Source organism: Hyperoodon ampullatus (assembly GCF_949752795.1).
Source record: "Hyperoodon ampullatus genome assembly, chromosome: 9".
NCBI lineage: Eukaryota > Metazoa > Chordata > Mammalia > Artiodactyla > Ziphiidae > Hyperoodon > Hyperoodon ampullatus.
In genome coordinates, this window is record NC_136922.1 from 10,947,049 (window position 1) to 10,967,585 (window position 20,537).

The 20,537-nt window shown below is 42.9% G+C and overlaps 1 protein-coding gene across 1 annotated transcript in view; it reads right to left on the reverse strand.

The window, feature by feature from the left end:
* The window catches only part of CCDC146 (coiled-coil domain containing 146), a gene marked incomplete at both ends in the record, with an annotated part of 114,874 nt that overhangs the window by 40,088 nt on the left and 54,249 nt on the right, over window positions 1-20,537 (reverse strand). Inside the window, 2 exons of the mRNA XM_079711100.1 lie at window positions 7,840-8,049; window positions 11,142-11,224. Coding sequence (XP_079567226.1) covers window positions 7,840-8,049; window positions 11,142-11,224 — 293 coding nt within the window. The remainder of the gene's footprint in view (window positions 1-7,839; window positions 8,050-11,141; window positions 11,225-20,537) is intronic.

The window sequence follows — 20,537 nt, forward strand, 5'->3', positions numbered from 1 at the left end:
TTCTCTCTTTCTTTTTTTTAAAATCTTTATTGGAGTGTAATTGCTTCACAATACTGTGTTAGTTTCTGTTGTACAACCAAGTGAATCAGCCATATGCATACATATATCCCCATATCCCCTCCCTCTTGAGCCTCCCTATCCCACCTCTCTAGGTCATCGCAAAGCACAGAGCTGATCTCCCTGTGCTATGCAGCTGCTTCCCACTAGCTAACTATTTTACATTCGGTAGTGTATGTATGTCAAAGCTACTCTCACTTTGCCCCAGCTTCCCCCTCCCCCGCTCTGTGTCCTCAAGTCCACTCTCTATGTCTACATATTTATTCCTGCCCTGCCACTAGGTTCATCAGTGCATCAGTGCCATTTTTTTTTTTTAGATTCCATATATATGTGCCAGCATATGGTATTTGTTTTTCTCTTTCTGACTTACTTCACTCTGTAGGACAGACTCTAGGTCCATCCACCTCACTACAAATAACTCAATTTCGTTTCTTTTTATGGCTGAGTAATATTCCTTTGTATATATGTGCCACATCTTCTTTATCGATTCATCTGTCGATGGACATTTAGGTTGGTTCCATGTCCTGGCTATTGTAAATAGTGCTGCAGTGAACATTGTGGTACATGTCTCTCTTTTTTTTTTTTTTTTTTTTTTTTTTTTTTTGCGGTATGTGGGCCTCTCACTGTTGTGGCCTCTCCCGTTGCGGAGCACAGGCTCCGGACACGCAGGCTCAATGGCCATGGCTCATGGGCCAAGCCGCTCCGCGGCATGTGGGATCCTCCCAGACCGGGGCACGAACCCGTGTCCCCTGCATCGGCAGGCGGACTCTCAACCACTGCGCCACCAAGGAAGCCCACATGTCTCTCTTTGAATTATAGTTTTCTCAGGGTATATGCCCAGGAGTGGGATTGCGGGGTCATATGGTAGTTCTGTTTTTGGTTTTTTAAGGCACCTCCATACTGTTCTGCATAGTGGCTGTTATCAGTTTACATTCCCACCAACAGAGCAGGAGGGTTCACTTTTCTCCACACCCTTTCCAGCATTTATTGTTTCTAGATTTTTTGATGATGGCCATTGTGACTGGTGTGAGGTGATACTTCATTGTACTTTTGAGTTGCATTTCTCTAATAATTAGTGATGTTGAGCATCTTTTCATGTGCCTCTAGTGATGTTGAGCATCTTTTCATGTGCCTCTTGGCCATCTGTATGTCTTCTTTGGTGAAATGTCTATTTAGGTCTTCTACCCATTTTTAATTGAATTGTTTGTTTTGTTGATATTGAGCTCCATGAGCTGTTTGTATATTTTGGAGATTAATCCTTTGTCTGTTGTTTCATTTGCAAATATTTTCTCCCATTCTGAGGGATGTCTTTTCATCTTGTTTATGGTTTCCTTTGCTGTGCAAACAAAGAGTGTTTTTCCTATGTTTTCCTCTAAAATTTTATAGTGTCTGGTCTTACATTTAGGTCGTTAATCCATTTGGAGTTTATTTTTGTGTATGGTGTTAGGCAGTGTTCTAATTTCATGCTTTTACATGTAGCTGTCCAGTTTTCCCAGCACCACTTATTGAAGAGGTTGTCTTTTCTCCATTATATGTTCTTGCCTCCTTTGTCGTAAATTAGGTGACCATATGTGTGTGGGTTTATCTCTGGGCTTTCTATCTTGTACTATTGATCTATATTTCTGTTTTTGTGTCAGGACCATACTGTCTTGATTACTGTAGCTTTGTAGTGTAGTTTGAAGTCAGGAAGCCTGATTCCTCCAGCTCCATTTTTCTTTCTCAAGATTGCTTTGGCTATTTGGGGTCTTTTGTGTTTCCATACAAATTGTAAATTTTTTTGTTCTAATTCTGTGAAGAATGCCACTGGTAGTTTGATAGGGATTGCATTGGATCTGTAGATTGCTTTGGGTAGTATAGTCATTTTCACACTATTGATTCTTCCAATCCAAGAACATAGTATATTTCTCCATCTCTGTGTCATCTTTGATTCCTTTCATCAGTGTTTTATAGTTTTCTGAGTACAACTCTTTCACCTCCTTAGGTAGGTTTATTCCTAGGTATTTTATTCTTTTTGTTGCCGTAGTAAATGGGATTGTTTTCTTAATTTCTCTTTCTGATTTTTTGTTGGTAGTGTATAGGAATGCCAGAGATTTCTGTGCATTATTTTTGTATCCTGCGACCTTACCAAATTCATTGATTAGTTCTAGTAGTTTTCTAGTGGCATCTTTAGGATTTTCTATGTATAGTATCATGTCACCTGCAAACAGTGACAGTTTTACTTTTTCTTTTCCAATTTGTATTCCTTTTATTTCTTTTTCTTCTCTGATTGCCGTGGCTAGGACTTCCAAAACTATGTTGAATAAGAGTGATGAGGGGCTTCCCTGGTGGCGCAGTGGTTGAGAGTCCGCCTGCCGATGCAGGGGACCTGGGTTCGTGCCCCGGTCCGGGAGGATCCCACATGCCGCGGAGCGGCTGGGCTCATGAGCCATGGCCGCTGAGCCTGTGCGTCCGGAGCCTGTGCTCTGCAACGGGAGAGGCCACAACAGTGAGAGGCCCACATACCGCAAAAAAAAAAAAAAAGAAAAGAGTGATGAGAGTGGACATCCTTGTCTTGTTCCTGATCTTAGTGGAAATGCTTTCAGTTTTTCATCATTGAGTATGATGTTCGCTGTGGGTTTGTCATATATGGCCTTTATTATGTTGAGGTAGTTTCCTTCTATGTCCTTTTTCTGGAGAGTTTTTATCATAAACCAGTGTTGAATTTTGTCAAAAGCTTTGTCTGAATCTATTGAGATGATCATATGTTTTTTATTCTTCAATTTGTTAATATGGTGTATCACATTGATTGATTTGCATATATTGAAGAATCCTTGCATCCCTGGGGTAAATCCCACTTGATCATGATGTATGATCCTTTTAATATGTTTTTGGATTCTGTTTGCTAGTATTTTGTTCAGGATTTTTGCATCTGTGTTCGTCAGTGATATTGGTCTATCAATTTTTTGTGTGATATCTTTTTCTGGTTTTGGTATCAGGGTGATGGTGGCTTCGTAAAATGAATTTGGGAGTGTTCCTCCCTCTGCAGTTTTTTGGAAGAGTTTGAGAAGGATTCATGTTAGCTCTTCTCTAAATGTTTGATAGAATTCACCTGTGAAGCCATCTGATTTTTTTTTTTCTTTTTTGTTAAGAAACATTGACTTTTTTCCTTTAAAAGATGTATACTTTTATTTATAGAAATACATCATTCATAATCCCACCCCCTCATACTGCAATTGATCATTTTTATTTTCCTTGTATATTTTAATGAAATTATATTAAATATGTATATATGATTGAATCCATTTTTACCTAACGTGTAATTAAAATAGTTTCCCAAGTTGCAAAACAGACTTCATAATTAATAGTTTAATAGCTAGTTTCAAGGTTTTCTAGTGGGTGGATGTACCATAATAAAATAATCCTTAATATTGATATTATCTAATATATACTGAACGTACTGTATGCCAGGTTCTTCACAAACATCATTTCTAAACTGCAGATCCTTTCTAAGTGGCTATTGTTACCTTCACTGTACAAATGAAGAAACTGAGGAGTTAGGCACCTCTTCCAAATTCACCGGTCAAGGCTGAAGTGACTTTCAAACCCAGGTCTATCTGACTCCAGGGTGCTTTTCAGTATCAAGCTCCCTCTGGAATACATTGCTATTGAAATATTCCACTGTTTTTTAGAAGTTAGATTGCTTTAGATTTTTTGCTTTTATAAATAATAGTGTAATAAACATCTTTATGCATTGTCTGTTTTCTCCTTTTGGGTTCTCGTTTTTGCGTGGCATTACTGGGATGAAAAAAGTTATTGTACGTGTGCCTTTTTTTTTTTTTTTTTTTTGCGGTATTGGGCCCCTCACTGCTGTGGCCTCTCCCGTTGTGGAGCACAGGCTCCAGACGCACAGGCTCAGCGGCCATGGCTCATGGGCCCAGCCACTCCGCGGCATGTGGGATCCTCCCGGACCGGGACACGAACCCTTGTCCCCTGCATCGGCAGGTGGACTCCCAACCACTGCGCCACGAGGGAAGCCCTATGTGTGCCTCTTGATATACATAAACCTGTAAACTTTCAAACTGATATTAAAATCTAAATCTGACATTTTCAGCTTTTCTGACTAAGGGGTGGTTCAGTGTCAGAGCTCCTCAGGATTCATTACTTTTCTACAGCAAGAGTCCGAACTGAAACCATGTCATCAAAGGATTTTGGTTTTAAGGACTTGTGGGTGAAGAGGGACTTCTGGAAGCCCTGTGTGCTGCCAAGTGCAAGAGGCATCATCCACATCAGGAGTAGAACCAGCCTGAATGGGTGGAAGTTATAAGAAGGGAGATTTCTGGACCAATACAAGCAAAAGCCATCTAAGAGTCAGGCTGCCCAAAGCTGGGCTGGGCTGGGCTGGGCTGCTGTGGGAGGCTCTGAGCCCCCATCGCTGGAGGTGCTGGAGCACAGACTGAGTGGCCACTGAGAGAAGACTCAGGTGATTCTTAGAGTAGTCAGCGCTGAGGACCACTCTGTGGACCAACAGTTCTCAATCTCTGACACGAATCAGAATCACACAGGAAGTCTGTAAGCAATTCAAACATCGCCTTGAGTGGGGAGGCCCGGACAGAAAGTGGAATCATTAGTTTTAGGGTTGGATCTGCCTTGTAAACGTGTATCTCGGGTGTTTCTCTCTCAGTTATGAGGACTATACTCTGCAAAACCTGTTCTAAGCTCGCTCTGTTCTTGGTTGGCACAGGGGGAGCAGGAAAGTTTGTTTTTTTGTTTGTTTGTTTGTTTGTTTTAATGTTTAGAAGGTAAAATCTGCTCCGGCTGTGAGTTTTTCCTTACTACTAATCCTGATGCACTGTATGGCCCTCTGTCATATTCTAACTTTCTGGAATTCCAGAGACATCACTAAAATAATCCCTCTGTTCCTTTCTTACCAGATCTGTTTGTTTCTTGGTTCCAATTTTGCTGTTCCTGTTGGACTAAGAATGGAAAATGACTGCTAAACCCCTGGGTGAGCACCAACAGGGAAGCAGCTATGGCAGAGGAAATAGTTACTAAGGCCACGATCACACTGTGATAGTCCTGCACACGTGCAGCACGCGTGTCCCCCTCTCCACGTCCACACCCATGACAGACAGCACTGACCGACCATGGCCCTGTTTCCCCAGCTGACGGAGACTTGTCAGAATATATCAGATTTAGCACGAGAGACACAACTGATTTGCCCTCCAAATCTCGGGACTTAACTAGTAAGCAGAGAAGCCCCCAAAACGTAACAAAGTGAAGGCAAGGAAAACCTTGAAAAGAATACTAAAAAGTCTTTTCAGGGAAAGTTTTTGGAAAGATAATGACTTCTACTTTGTTTCTAAAATAAGTTCTCAACAGTATTTATTTAATCACTTCATTACTTGTTTGTAATGTATTTACTTAATTTATTTAAGTAGGTTACATATTCTTTTCTGAACTGCATATTTATCAAGAGATCATCTATGAATATGAATCCAAAACCAGGAACTGTTGTAACAGATTTAATTTTTAACCAGTCGTGTAATTATGCTCACCATTAGCATTTAATAGGAGTTTATATTATGTGAAAACATAAGAAAATCAACCAAATTCTAGAGGAATATCTTTTCTCTAGCATATGTGAACAGTATATTGTTCTTAGTAGCTGCCAGTGAGTCAGAAGTTCCTAAAGATGCTGGGGTGGAGGAGTGCTAGTTATTTGGTCTTCTGTTATTCAGGCTCTGAATAAAATGAGATTTTGTTGTGCTGATTGGAAAAATATCATCTGAATATTTGGATGAATAGTTTTGTTTTGTTTTTTTTCCCTTCCTCTCCCTGGCTTAGTTTCTTTATTTTTATGTGGGGATGGAAATATCTACTTTTTTCCTGGGGAGGGAGTGTTGAGTGACTTTGTTTCCGTACCATGTAATGTTACCTATGTTAAGCCAATGAAGTATACAGCGTATAATTCTTTCCTGGCATTTCTTTTGGTATCACCATTATTTTTATGAAAATAAGTTTGTTAATTCTTGAGCTGCTAGTATTTGAGAATGCAAGGGAGTTTGCTTAAGCTACAGTATTACATGATAACAAATGCAAAAAGAATACACACTGAACATTTCTGCAAATGTTAATTTTGAATGTCCTTGTGTACTGTAGGTCACTATGTACAGTTCTCCACCTCCAGCTGCATCCCAAGCAACTCAATGAACAATTTGCCTGTCTATACCTAAAAGGCAAGAGTTCTGGTCTTTTTCTTTTTTTTCTTCTCCCCTTGGCAGGAATACTTGGAAATTTTAAACAATTTAAATATCAACTGACTTATGGTAAGACTCCCTCTTACCCTTTTGTGGAAATGTCAAGCATTCATATTTTCAATACTAATGAACAGCCACCAATTGTTTTAATTTCATTATTTTCTCAACTGAAAGAGTGCTTACAGAGCACAGAAATAGTTAGACTTTCTTTTTACAGATCTCACTGGTGAGCCTGAAACAAGTTTAGACCGAAAGACAAAGAAGAACTCAGATTTCATTCCTCCTGAATATAATTCTCCTGATTAAGCTAGTCTTCTTCATCCCCCAGTTGAAATAATAGGCCCCAAAGAGAGGATTCAAAACCAGGGTGGGCAGAGTCCTCCAGAGGTCCCTGAAGTCATTTGCTTATCTCTTGGCAGGACTGAGTTACATTCACTCTGAGGCAACTCTGCCTACTCTTAAAAATAGCCAGAGAGGGCTTCCCTGGTGGCGCAGTGGTTGAGAGTCCGCCTGCCGATGCAGGGGACACGGGTTCGTGCCCCGGTCCGGGAGGATCCCACATGCCGTGGAGCGGCTGGGCCCGTGAGCCATGGCCGCTGAGCCTGCGCGTCCGGAGCCTGTGCTCCGCAAGGGGAGAGGCCACAGCAGTGAGAAGCCCGCGTATCACACACACACAAAAAAAAGCCAGAGAAAGGTCTGTCACCTTAAATGGTAACAAATTCTAGGAGAGATGGTTTGGCTTTCTTTTCGGTACCCAGGCACAGCACATAGCACAAAACCTGGATTGCAGTTGTTCTGAAATTCAATCTAAATAGTGTGATTTGCTGAACAAACTCTTTCATTGACTTGCTATTCACAGGAAGAATGTTAGAGGAGATTTTAGAAATAACATTTATCCCTTCTAGCAATACATTTCTTCTTTAGTTCACTGAATGACATCCTCCAGATTTGGATAAGTGAATGTGTCTTCCAAAAGGGTATCACTTTCTTCCTTGATCCTAAGGAATAGTCTGGTCATAGAAGAGTAGGGTTGACTATGTGGTCCCCATTCCTATATTAGAAGAATCAAGTGAAACAGATGTGACCCTCCATTCACATACGGCTTGTTTGGCAAGTGCTTGTGGGGTACTGGCCATGCAGACATAGGATCTGATATCACAAAGGGATAAGGGGCCACCACTAGGGCTGGAAAGGCGGAGAGTGTGTGCCAAGTCCTGGTTCTATGGAGTGTGTTCTGTGGTTGCAGCTCCTGATGGGTATGGCTTTCCTGACACACAGAAACCACTACAGGGATCTCCTCTTCCTGAGAGCGGCTCCCTGTCACCTGAGCTTTTTACTGCAAGTTGTGTAACCTTCTTTTTCAGGGACTGCCTGTTCTAGGGAATCAAGGAAAGAGCTAGGCTTGTAGTCCTCTTAACACCGGTCTCTCATACTCACTGTACCTAAAATTCCTTCTTCAGTTAGTCTAATTTTTCTCATTTCGTTTATGTGGAAACAGCTCTGCTTGAATCTGTCTTCAGCGAGCTTGAGAGAATCAGGTACTTACCTCTTCAACCTGTACTGATTGTGGAACTCTCTTTCCGTCACTGCACGGTATTCATTTTGATACTTGAGAAGTTGTTCTCTCATTTTGGAGACCTCGGTGGGGAATGCCTGTGGAAAATTGTCAGCCTGCTTCAGGTGAAACTCCTGCTGTTGTATTTGCTCAGTGAAATGTTTGGCATCCTGTAGCAGTTGGACCTCTGACTCTTGCATGCTGGGTCCCATAAAAACAGAGATTTGCATAATGAGAAGTGCACACCTTCAATACCTTTAGTAACTCCTGTGGGGAGGGTTCTAGCGAGGAGTGGAGGGAGTGTGTCCACACGGCTGCCCCTGTGCCTTCCATTCCTGGGTTCGATTCAATTCAGTGGCATTTTTGTGCCAAGTCTTGCACTAGGTACTAGAGGCAACTGGAGCTCACAGTCTAGCAGAGGGGAGCAGACGTGGATAGGCAAAGGGAATACCAGCTGACAAGTGCTACCACTAGTGTCTTGATCAAGATGGTGGGAGATGACAGAGAAAGGCTTAGTTGGATGGGAATGGGATGTTTGCACTTGACATTAAAGAATGATCATGACCTTCCAAGGGTGGGAAGAAGAATAATGAAAAGAGTGGGTCCTCCCTCCAGCTGCCCCAGCAACCCTGGCTTTCTCGAATTCTTGGACTCTCATGACCTGATTGAAGGAAAACCTTTGCTTCCTTAGTGATAAGAAAAGACAGTAAGTTTTCTAATGACACTTTGCTAGGAAACTAGGAAGAAAAATTCTCCTGTAAAATTATGGACTTAAATTAATTTACAGATTTCTGATCCTAACATCAGTGCCTGGCTACAGCTGGACGTGAATGTCACAGCAGAGGGCGATTCCTACAACTCCAGTTATATTCTGTGTCTTTGGCTTTATCTTGGGAAAAGGGTTAAGCATCTGGCTAGAGGCAGAACTGAATGAACATAGAAACTGGACTTAATGGAATCTCCAGTAATCTTCTAGAAATCACTCACCTATGCTGCATCATACGCTAACATCAGCTCCAGCCTTACCGGCAGACTGGATTTATCTTTCTCAGAAACCCAGCTTCCTCACATTTGCCATCTCTCCTGTACGGAAGCAAGACCCTGCCGTTCCTGTTTTTTTTTTTTTTTTTTTTTTTTTGCGGTACGCGGGCCTCTCACTGTTGTGGCCTCTCCCGTTGCGGAGCACAGGCTCTGGATGCGCAGGCTCAGCGGCCATGGCTCACAGGCCCAGCCGCTCCGCGGCATATGGGATCCTCCCAGACCGGGGCACGAACCCGTATCCCCTGCATCAGCAGGCGGACTCTCAACCACTGCGCCACCAGGGAGGCCCTGCCGTTCCTGTTTTAAAGGCAGCTCTCTCTTTGTGTGTATGTGTGCTCGCCATCAACTTTCCTCACCGGGAGAAATCTTCAGGTTTCTGCTCATTTGCAGAGATGCCCAATAACTTAATCAAGCCTGTCTCAACTGAAGTTACCAGCTCCACCCATTTTCTCAGGCTTCAGTATGTCATTTGCTCAATAGCAGAACATTTATTGGGACATCATATGTTCCAGGTGCTATGTTAGGTACCAAATAGCAACAACAGCTACAAAGATAAGAGATGCAATTTCCGTGAATGAAAGCTGGAGTTATTTCTTACAGTTCAGTTTCCTTGTATATACTTTGTAAATCTGGAGTTACCTGATGTCCTTAACATGAGTCTTCAACTATGGAATTGTAAGGTATTGGCTTGGGCCATAGTGCCTGTTTTCCCTCAGAAAGTGGGTGAACAAGGTGGTTACGGTTCCAGCCAGAAGACAAGTGGTAACTTACACACATGGACTTGAAATATAGCGTCAGCAGAAGAGAATTTAACAACTCTTATAATGTGGTTTCTATGGAAGACTCATTCAATTTCAGTCCAGCATTTCCAGCCTATATCTGTCCTGCTACGGCCCCAGCAGCAAGAGTAAAGAGTCTATATCTTCATGCCTCTCCCACCCGCCAGGCAGTGGGGTGGGAGAGAGTGGTGGGTGTTGGTTGTAATCACAAAAGAGGGACTTAAGAGGTCAGGAGGGGCTAAAATGTGGTAGCAGAAGGGAAGTAATGGTTTTGCAACACAGCCTGGAAAGAGAAAGAAAGAACGCCATAGCCTTGGTCCTGCATGGCTCTCTGACACTGGAGGTTGGTTAGGAACGGAGATGGAGCTGGGTACATATGGGGTGGAGTCAAAGTGAAGGGAACATAGGGATGCAGTTCTGATCTTCTCCTTCACTCCTCCTCAGGCTCCCATCCTCAGAGGAGCCAAATGCATGGGCAGTAAAAGAAGTAGGAGTAATGGTTGGCGATCGGGGGAGAGGACGGCTGGGGAATCACAGGATGGAGTTTCTATTCACTGTGTCTCTCCTTGGATTTTAGTGAAGATGTCATGCAAAGCTATGAGGCAGAAGGCAGGGAAAAGGAAGAAAGAGGCTTGGGAGTAGCAGCGGAACAGGATTTCCCCTTCTTTCTCACTCTCCTTCCCCCTTGATTCCCAGTGGCTGATGGCAGATGCTTAGGAAACCTTGTTGAATTATTCCGTTGAAGCCTAGTCTTCTGACCTCTGCTGATTAGGACTGGGCTAAGGCGAGTAGCCAGGGATAGGAGGAACAGGTGAGAAGTAAAGACAGAAATCTCAGCAGAGGTAGGCTGGGCTTGTCATAGAACCTACACCTCTGAGTGATGCAGAAAGGTGGGGAGGAGAGAATCTTACAGGAGTGGCCTGTAGCAGATAATGCCAGTGCCTCACCAAAGTCCCCTTGGCACACTCTAGGGGTCACCTGTAGCTTCGATGGACAGTTATCATGTATAGCAACAGCATCTGTATGCCTCTGCCTGAGAGCTTTCTCTGGCCAGTGGAACTTGCTTGACTTCTCACAGGGTAAGCTAGGAGTGCCAGGAGCTCCCCGACCTAGAAGCAACCTTTGATCAACGAAGGATGGAAATTAGTGAACAAATACGCCAGCGTCCTCCCCCTTCAGTGGGAGAGCTCTGAGGCGTGTTCTACAGTCACTCAGAGAGTCCTCAGTGAGACTGAGCCCCAGTTGCCTGCAATGTTAACCTGAAGATTAACACACCCCCAGCTGGATAGCTCCCTTCCCCGTCTCACTTCCCCACTCTCTCACGATAATTTCTGGTATCACTTCTTAAAACGCTTGAACTCAAATCTTTGTCTCAGAGTCTGCTTTTGGGAAAATGAAAAATAAGACAGTTCCCACTACAAGTAAGAAGTAGAGATGTGAGTAAAGGTGTCTTCACGTCGATAAAGAGCATACCTTATCACGGTGTCATGCAGCAAGGTGTACTTGGCTTTTAACTCTGCCATCCTGGTTCCAGGAAGTTTCCCCATGGCATGTAACTAGCAAAGAGAGCACAGGAACACAAGACCACTATTAGCCATCACCCCCTTTATGCTTTAAGCAGAGATAAAATGGATATATGGATGTACCATAAAATCTTTCAGTTAAACATTAGGAAACATATGAGGCAATAGGCGTATTAGAAAGATGGTAGGTGTTCAGAGAAAATGGTTCTAGTCCTGTTCTGCTCTGAGTTCTCGGGCAAGTTCTTTTACCTCTGAGTTCTTTTATCTCTCTAGATGAAGACTGTGATTGCTTCATCTGTAAATCGAGGGAAGGAATTGAGTTAAATTCTTTCAATTCTAAAACAACCCTATTTCTAAGTTTGGCAAACAACCTACAGAGTATAGATGACTAGGATGGCTATTTGTAAGTTGAGAGAACTAATAATTATTGAGCATCTTGTATGAGCAACTGTTGTACATCAGTTATTTTATTCCTGAAAATGTTTTGTGAACAGGAATTATCTCCATTTCAAACTAAAGTTTAGAAAGGTTAAGTAATTTGTTTAAAGTTATAGAGCTAGTTAAAGGCAGAGTCAGGGTTTAAACCCAAGTGGTCCAGCTCCAAAAATCCATGATCATTCCTCTGTACCACGATGCCTCTGCCTCTACTGTCAAAGAAACATGAAAATGTATCTGGTACACAAAGTGATTTTATTTATTCCTTTTTCATTTCTGGCAAAAGAACTTTTGATTCACTCTCTGAGTTAGGTGATAAGTAGCCAAAAGACATCATAACACAACATCAAACACTAAAGGGTTACCATATGCAATGGGCATTTGCATTACGTTGGACTTGACTGGACTGCTGGTGACATGGCATCAAAAAATAGAACTAAAGATAAGATTTGGGTTTTTCAATGCCCTGTTGTTCTGAGCTCAAAATATTCCTTGAGTCCATCCACTTTCCTCTCCCTTCCCTATCCCGCTAGTCTCGGTCACACCATCTCTCAGCCGGACTACAGCGAAACTCCAACTGCTCCCTTCCCCATCTGTGTTTCCACTCAGGGCCCCTATCCATCTACTTTCCATGGAGATCATTTTTAAAAATCAAACGTGCTCTTGTTATGCTTGGCGTTCAAAACTTTTCAAGTGGAATAGAATTCAAGACCCTCGGTACAACCCCTGAGGTCCTGTCTGACGCTGCTTGCCTCCCATCAGCCCCTGTTCACAACACCGTCTTCCAGCTCCTAGTGCTCCAGCCACGCCGGCCGCCTTCTGTTTCCATAAACGCAGGAACCTCTTTCCTTCCTCAGGCCTCTGCATTGGCCATTCCTCATTCCCACCCTCCTTCACTACAACTCTTTCTTCATACCTCAGCTTCAATATCCATAAAAAGGCCTTGAAAAGCTTAAAAGTCCATAAAGAGGCCTTCTCTGAAGTCTCTATCTAAGATGGATACCCAAATACACCGCACCCCCCAGACAACTCTGTACTTCATAATGTAACACATTACCAGCTGTAATAGTACATTTATTTATTATGATCAAAAGAATGTTATTCCTCAGCTAGTATAAAGCCGCATGAGGAAAGGGCCTGGGTTACCCTGTTCTTCACTGTATCCTCAGCCAGTAGAACCCCAGGCGCAGTGCAGGTATTTGGCATATACGTGCTGAGTGAGCAAATGAATGAATGGGACCGAGAACATGCAAATGCCTGAGTCTCCATAGTGGGGTGTCATGGTTTCTCTACCAAATCAGGGTAGGAAAACATTGTTAAATGCACTATGCAACCATCTCTTTGTGAAAGTATCTGGGATCTTTCACGAGGGCCCTACAAGCTGGTGCCAGGCCTGGGTTCCAGTCCCCACAACCCTCTTTTTTATGTATGAGTGAAATATGGGGAACAGGATTTTTAAAACCTTTGAGGAGGTTCCATTTCCCACTATATAATTTATGTCTAACTTCTTGTTTTTAGTTTGTTATTTTTTTTGGCTGCGTTGGGTGTTCGTTGCTGCGTGTGGGCTTTCTCTAGTTGTGGCGAGCGGGAGCTACTCTTTGTTGTGGTGCATGGACTTCTCATTGCGGTGGCTTCTCTTGTTGCGGATCACGGGCTCTAGGCGCACGGGCCTCAGTAGTCATGGCTCGCGGGCTCTAGAGCGCAGGCTTAATTGTTGTGGCACACGTGCTTAGTTGCTCCGCGGCATGTGGGATCTTCCTGGACCAGGGCTCGAACCCGTGTCCCCTGCATTGGCAGGTGGATTCTTAACCACTGCTCCACCAGGGAACCCCCCATGTATAACTTCTTAAGTGTTGAGTTGCTGTTGGTGGGTTGACCTAATGTTAGATTTTATAGATATTTAATTAAACACATTTATTTTGGTTCTGCAGTTTTCTTTCTGGATTTTTGAGCCAATACATAATTTATTTTGTGTCACAAACATTGTCATTGGCTCCTAAAAAGGGTGTAGGACATAGGCACTGTACCTTTAAAGTCTAACTGGTTAAAAAAAAAACCAAACTTTGCATATGGGCACTCTTAAAGGAGAAAAGTAACTGGGAAAAGGTTATGTGTGTGAGTGTGGGCTTATATGAGTATGTGTGTACTATGAAAGCCACATGGGAGCCAGCCTTGTAACTAGCCAACACACTAGCCTAGTAAGATAGCCACTGGAGGTAAGCCACTGGGTAAGGTAATTATGGAATCACATGTTTAGGAACACATATAGTATTTTGTTTTAAGGCTGAAGAGACCATTACCTTCCACCAACTGCCCTGCACAATGGAAACAAGTGAATTGACATAGGGCCTCCCTACAGTAGCCCACAGTTCAAGGAGAGAGACACAAAAGAAATTATGGAATGCTTAAAACTACACTCAGTAGTTTTATTATTCATAAAAAAGTATATTTGGTATTTTGCAATTATTTTCTTTGTATTGTAAGTTAAAGCAAATAAGTAAAATAGTAAATTATAGACCCTTTCCAGGGGGTGGAACTTCCAGAATGGTAGTGTGAAGAGCTCGATGAATCCTCTCTCTCAAAGAAACATTAATTAAACTGGTCAAAATTATCTAAGACAACCATTTATGGTGTCTGGAAATTGACCTAAGGGTTTGCAAGAAATTGAGAGGCATTTATTTAACAAAATCTGCTGAAACTCAGTAAGAAGAGTGGGAGACTGTGGTGTTTGCACCATGAGCTGCATCTGTCACCCTTAGCTCCCAGTTGTGTAAGAACTATTCCGGGCAGGGTTGGCGGCCAGTGAAGAGCCCACTGCCCCCAACTTCCTGTTCCTGAAGATGCATTCAGGCGGGTGGGGCAGCCCCAGAAAACTGCTGCACTCCACCTCCCCTCCTGCCCAGCTCCATTTGTGAAAGAGCTTCACCGGGGGGCGGCTGCAGCCGTTCAGTGTGCCCACTTCCCACTCCCCAAGCTCCTGCTTTCCAAGGAGTCTCTGGGCAGGCGTGGCAACCTAGGAAGATCAGAGTCCCCTAGCACCCCAGCTTCGGCTGATCTAGTCCTGCCTGAGAATGCTCACTTTATTTGGAACAGTGTAGACTATTCATGCCCTGGAGCATTGTCAAAAACAGTAGGGCTTCCCTGGTGGCACACTGGTTGAGAGTCCACCTGCTGATGCAGGGGACGCGGGTTCGTTCCCCGGTCCGGGAGGATCCCACATGCCGCGGAGCAGCTGGGCCCGTGAGCCATGGCCGCTGAGCCTGTGCGTCCGGAGCCTGTGCTCCGCAACAGGAGAGGCCACAACAGTGAGAGGCCTGCGTACCGCAAACAAACAAACAAACAAACAAACCAATAGCTATCACAGGAATGAACAGTAAGAGGACGCTTATAGCTTGGTGATACCGGTGGAGGCAGATCAGCAGAATTTTAACAGAGAAATCGTGGCCAGAGACAGTCAAAGAGGACCCTGCTAATATCACAGTCAGTACTGGTGGTCCAGAAGGCTGTGGAAAAGCTCAAGGCTGTGACCTCTCAGGAGTGACCAGAGAGGGTACTTCCAAGCTGTCCGTCGCTGAGCTAAAGGTGGGGCAGATATGTAAATGCCCTGAACCTTGAAAGTGGTCCCCAAGCCACATACAGACTCAGTGGAAAAGGATGAAACCTTTACTGGCTCAGGAGGCTTAAATACAATCTCTGGCTAATCAATGACTGACCAAGCTGTGGAGCACAGCACCCAAGAAGCCAAACTTAATAAAAACAAGGAAAGATTACACAGAGACAACAGAGGCTGCACACTACGGAGGATACACTTCAGAATTAGTTTAGCCAAGTCACTAAACAAATAAACGTTTGAACAACAATAACAAAGACAAAACAGCAACAAGAGGAGAGGATCAGAATCCGAAGTTGCTCCAGTGTTATCCAAAATGTCCAATTTTCAACAAAAAATCATGAGACGTGCAAGGAAAAAAGGTTGGAAACTGCTTTGGGTGTGTAGTCGTTGGACTTAACAAAGACTCCAAAGCAGCTATTATAAATATGTTGAAAGAATGAAAGGAAACCACAGTTAAAGAATTAGAAGTGATTATGATGACAATTCATCAAATAGAGACTATCCATAAAGTACTGATCTCAGATAAGAACTAAGATTTTTTAAATGATGTCCTTTGGGTAGTAAGAATGTATGGTTTTTATATTTTTATTTTATTTTTTATATTTTTATTTTTATTTTGTTTCCTGATTTTCTCCAATGCGTACACAGTACTTTTAGTAATACAAGGCTGTTAAAATATGCTTGAAAACTATTGCTGTAAGCAATGGGAACTCAGAAAGAATTTCAAACTGCAGAGTACTGCGATCAGATCCTAGTGGCAGATAACAGCCAAATTCTAGCTCAGACTTGTTGAAAACTCAGCTGTATTTTCCCTAACTTGAGTCTCATCTGAAACAGCCGTAGTGCCAAGCCTGATGGCAGGTGGGCCAAGGATGCCTGTTGGCAGGTTTTATGACCACAGAGAAAGCAGGAAGGTGGAGAGATTTCCTTTCCTATTCGCTGTTTCCATCACTCTAACAGCCACATTGCCTTTGGTACCCCAGAATCTGGAAGAAAGCTGAGAGGGCAAAACATCTGATATGCCTTTGTAGTTTTTACATAACTTGGAAAAGGTTAAGTCATAGATGTTGGGAAAGAGGACTGATAAGCTATCTTTATTTGGTCTACTCTACTAAAAACAAATCTCTTACAAAGGAAAAGAGTCAATTCTAGTAGATGAAATGCTTTGCTCATAAACATAAACGTGGAAAAGATAGTTGCATTTTCACACTGCCTGATACAACCGGGTACTGAAACCAAGTTTGTCACGTTTTAAAAATGCAGAATCTAAGAAATAGAGCATAAAGCCCGAGCTTAAGTTGTCAAAGAGTATACACAACAAAAGGTTAGATATAATGTCATAAGTTCATAAATGTGATTTCACAATAGATACTTGTATTACTGAATTGCCTTGTTCGTAACTGAGAATGGAAGGAAACATTTACTCTAGAGCTCAAAGTTTAACAGGAGTTCATGATTCATAGATGACATGTAATAATATGGAAAAAATTTTGAAAATTGAAATTGTAGGACATTCCAAGGAAAGTAATAGCTCAGTAAGAGCTTTTACCAAGTGAACTTATCTGGAAGGGGGTCAGCATGAGGAAACAATTAGGTGCTTGTGTGGGTGTTTGCAGGGCAACCAAGGTGACCATTGTTATTAGCCTACTCTATTCCTGTTGCCTCTCTGACGTTACCTACTGGTGGTCTGATCCTGCGAAATAGCTGCCATGCTGTGGGAGGTAGACAAGTCCTTACCATCCTCATCTCCCTCTCACCCTCTCCCTTTCACGGCTAGAAATAAACAACATAGCCATTTGACGTCGCTGAAATGCAATTGAACCCTCAACAGTGATTCATCACTCTTTTTGTCTGACTGTTCCCCTTAGTTGTTATATCAAGTTTTAGCTTTTCTGTACACCTAACTCATCCACCAAACAAAATTAGGGCACCTAAACTCATCAACAAATCCATTTATCTTACACCTACACCCACTCTTAACTTCTTTCCCCAAATCTCAAAAATGAAATCTTCCTTTCCTCTTGTCAAGTCCAACCCATCCACCTGTGCTCTCAAACATATAGTCTCCTACTTCTTCCCAGGCATCAGTTATGCCTTCTCTCCTTCATAACCTCGACTTGTCCTACTTTGCTGGCTCAACACATAGAAGTCAAGTACGTTACAAATGGACTTTGGTTTGAATTCCAGCTCTGCTACTTTTTAACTCTGTAATTAAGAGTAATATTTAATCAATCTGTACCTCAGGTTTCTTCAGTTATAAAAGAGAGACAAAAATAGCCCCCATTACATAAGACTCTAGTGAAGACCAAATGAAGCAATATATGTAAGATATTGAGTATAGTATCTAGTACACAAATAAGGGCTTAATCAATGTTAGTTATTATTATTATCATTAACATTATCCTCAACCTGTAAATTTGCTCAAGTCTATCTCATTAAAAACAAACAAACAAAACAAAACACCCCTTGGATGCTATGCTCCCATGTAATTACCCCTTTCTTTCTCTCCTTCTCTTTCATTTCAGTTTTTCTCAAAAGAGTTGTCTCTGCCCTTTATCTCCACTCCCTTACCTTCCAGTCACTCACCAATCCATAGTGACCAGGCTCCATCACTAGACTGGTGAACTGACAGGTGACTTCCTCATTTCTCTGGCTGATTTTGATATTTTTCTCATGATCACAGTTTTTCAATAATTTGTTTAGGATATGTCCTGGTGTGGTTTTCTTTGGCTTGAGATTTGTTCAAAGTTTTCAATCTGTGGGTTTATAGTTTTCCTCAAATTTGGAAAAATTTCAAGTGTTATTTCTTCAAATATTTTTTTTTTCTGTCCCCTTCTCTACTTCTTCTGTGACTCTAATTAATCATTTGTTTGGCCACTTGATGTCCACAGATCACTGATGTTCTGTTCATTTTTATCTTCCAGTCTTTTTTCTTTGTTTCATTTTGGATAGTTTCTCTTGCTATATCTTAAAGCTCGCTAATCTCTATCTTTAGTGTCTAATCTGCTCTTAATCTCATGTGGTGAACTTTTCATCTCAAATGTTGTATTATTCATCTTTAGAAGTTTGATTTGGCTCTTTTTATAACTTCCAGTTCTCTCATTATACTCATGTTTTCCTCTACCTTTCCCCCTACATTCAAAATATATATAATAGCTGTTTTAATGTCCTTGTCTACTCCATTGATTGATTCTTCTCATTATAGGTCATATTTTCCTGCTTCTTTGCATGCCTACTAATTTTTTTTTTTTTTTTTTTTTTTTTTTTTTTGGTACGCAGGCTTCTCACTGTTGTGGCCTCTCCCATTGCGGAGCACAGGCTCCGGATGCGCAGGCTCAGCGGCCATGGCTTACGGGCCCAGCCGCTCCGCGGCATGTGGGATCTTCCCGGACCAGGGCATGAACCCACGTCCCCTGCATCGGCAGGCGGACTCTCAACCACTGCGCCACCAGGGAAGCCCGCCTACTAATTTTTTTTTTTTTTTTTTTTTTTTTTTGCGGTAAGCGGGCCTCTCACTGCTGTGGCCTCTCCCGTCACGGAGCACAGGCTCCAGACGCGCAGGCCCAGTGGCCATGGCTCACGGGACCAGCCGCTTCGCGGCATGTGGGATCTTCCCGGACCGGGGCACGAACCCGTGTCCCCTGCAACGGCAGGCGGACTCTCAACCACTGTGCCACCAGGGAAGCCCCCGCCTACTAATTTTTGATCGGATGCCAGACACTGTGATTTTTACACTATTGTGAAATGGATTTTTCTTTCTTTTTGGGGGAGGAGTATTCCTTTAAATACTTGGGGGCTTTGTGAGTCACAGTTAAGTTTCTTGGAAACAGTTTGATCCTTTCAAGCCTTGCTTTTTTTTTTTTTTTTTTTTTTTTTGACAGTTTTGCTTTATTTATTTATTTATTTATGGCTGTGTTGGGTCTTCGTTTCTGTGCGAGGGCTTTCTCTAGTTGTGGCAAGCGGGGGCCACTCTTCATCGCGGTGCGCGGGCCTCTCACTGTCGCGGCCTGTCTTCTTGCGGAGCACAGGCTCCAGACGCGCAGGCTCAGTAGGCGTGGCTCACGGGCCCAGTTGCTCTGCGGCATGTGGGATCTTCCCGGACCAGGGCTCAAACCCGTGTCCCCTGCATTGTCAGGCGGACTCTCAACCACTGCGCTACCAGGGAAGCCCTCAAGCCTTGCTTTTAAACTTTGTTAAGGAAGTCCAGAATAATCCTTTTTCTGGGCTAATTTGGTCCCACTACTGAGTCAGTACCCTTCTGCTGGGTCAGCAGGTCTTTTTAACCTCCTAACAGGAACTCTTCGTGGCTCTGCATGAACTCCAAGTATTGTTCCATTCCCGCCTCTCGGGGAGTTCTTTCCCAGCCTCAGTAGTGTCCTCACACACATGCACTGATCAGTATCCCTCGGCAGGTTTCTGGAGCACTCTCTCTCTCTCTCTCTCTTTGAAACTCTTCCGTTGCCCCACCTGTAGATTTTAGCCAACTTGGCCTCCCTGAACCCCAAGCTCTGTCTCCTCAAATCAGCAAGACCACCTGGCTCTGTTTGGAATCCCCTCCCTATGCTATCATTTGGAAACACTCTCTAAGTAGTAAAACAGGGCAGTTGTAGTTCTCAACTCTTTTATTTGCCTATTCCTAGGGATCACTGTCCTGTGCTGTTGTCCAAAGTCTGAAAACCATGGTTTCACCTGATTTGGTCCATTTTTTAGTTGTTTCAGGTAGGAGAGTAAATCTAGTTTATGTATTCCATCTTGATTAGAAGTGGAACCCCAGTGACCTCTTAATTATTAAATTCAAACATTTCTCTGTCCTTATCATACTTGATAATTTTATGACATGTATTACTATTGACTTATTACAGTTCATTGTTCCTTGAACTCTCTCCTCCTCTGGTTCCTGTGACATAGGGTCTCAGGGTTCTCGCCTTACTCTTCTGTTTTCTTCTCTGGTCCTCCTTTAAAAGTTGGTGTTGCCCATGATTTTGTCATTACCTTTTTTCTTTTTAAAAATTATTCACTGTCCCTCGTCTGAACTACCTCCTACTCACAGTCTGAACCTACCTACATGCTGATGACTCCTGAACAGAGGGGCCTGCAGGCTACCGTTATTGGACAAGCTAGGACTTTATTTGGGCAAAAGGGCCATTCAAGACTATGGGAATTCGGGTTAGAGAACAACAGACATCTTCATCTCACACCTGGAACACATGAAATGGTTTACCCAAATGATACAATATCAATGTTCATGTATTGTGATCATTGTTTTGGAGAGAAATTTGATATTATGGGGCATTGCAT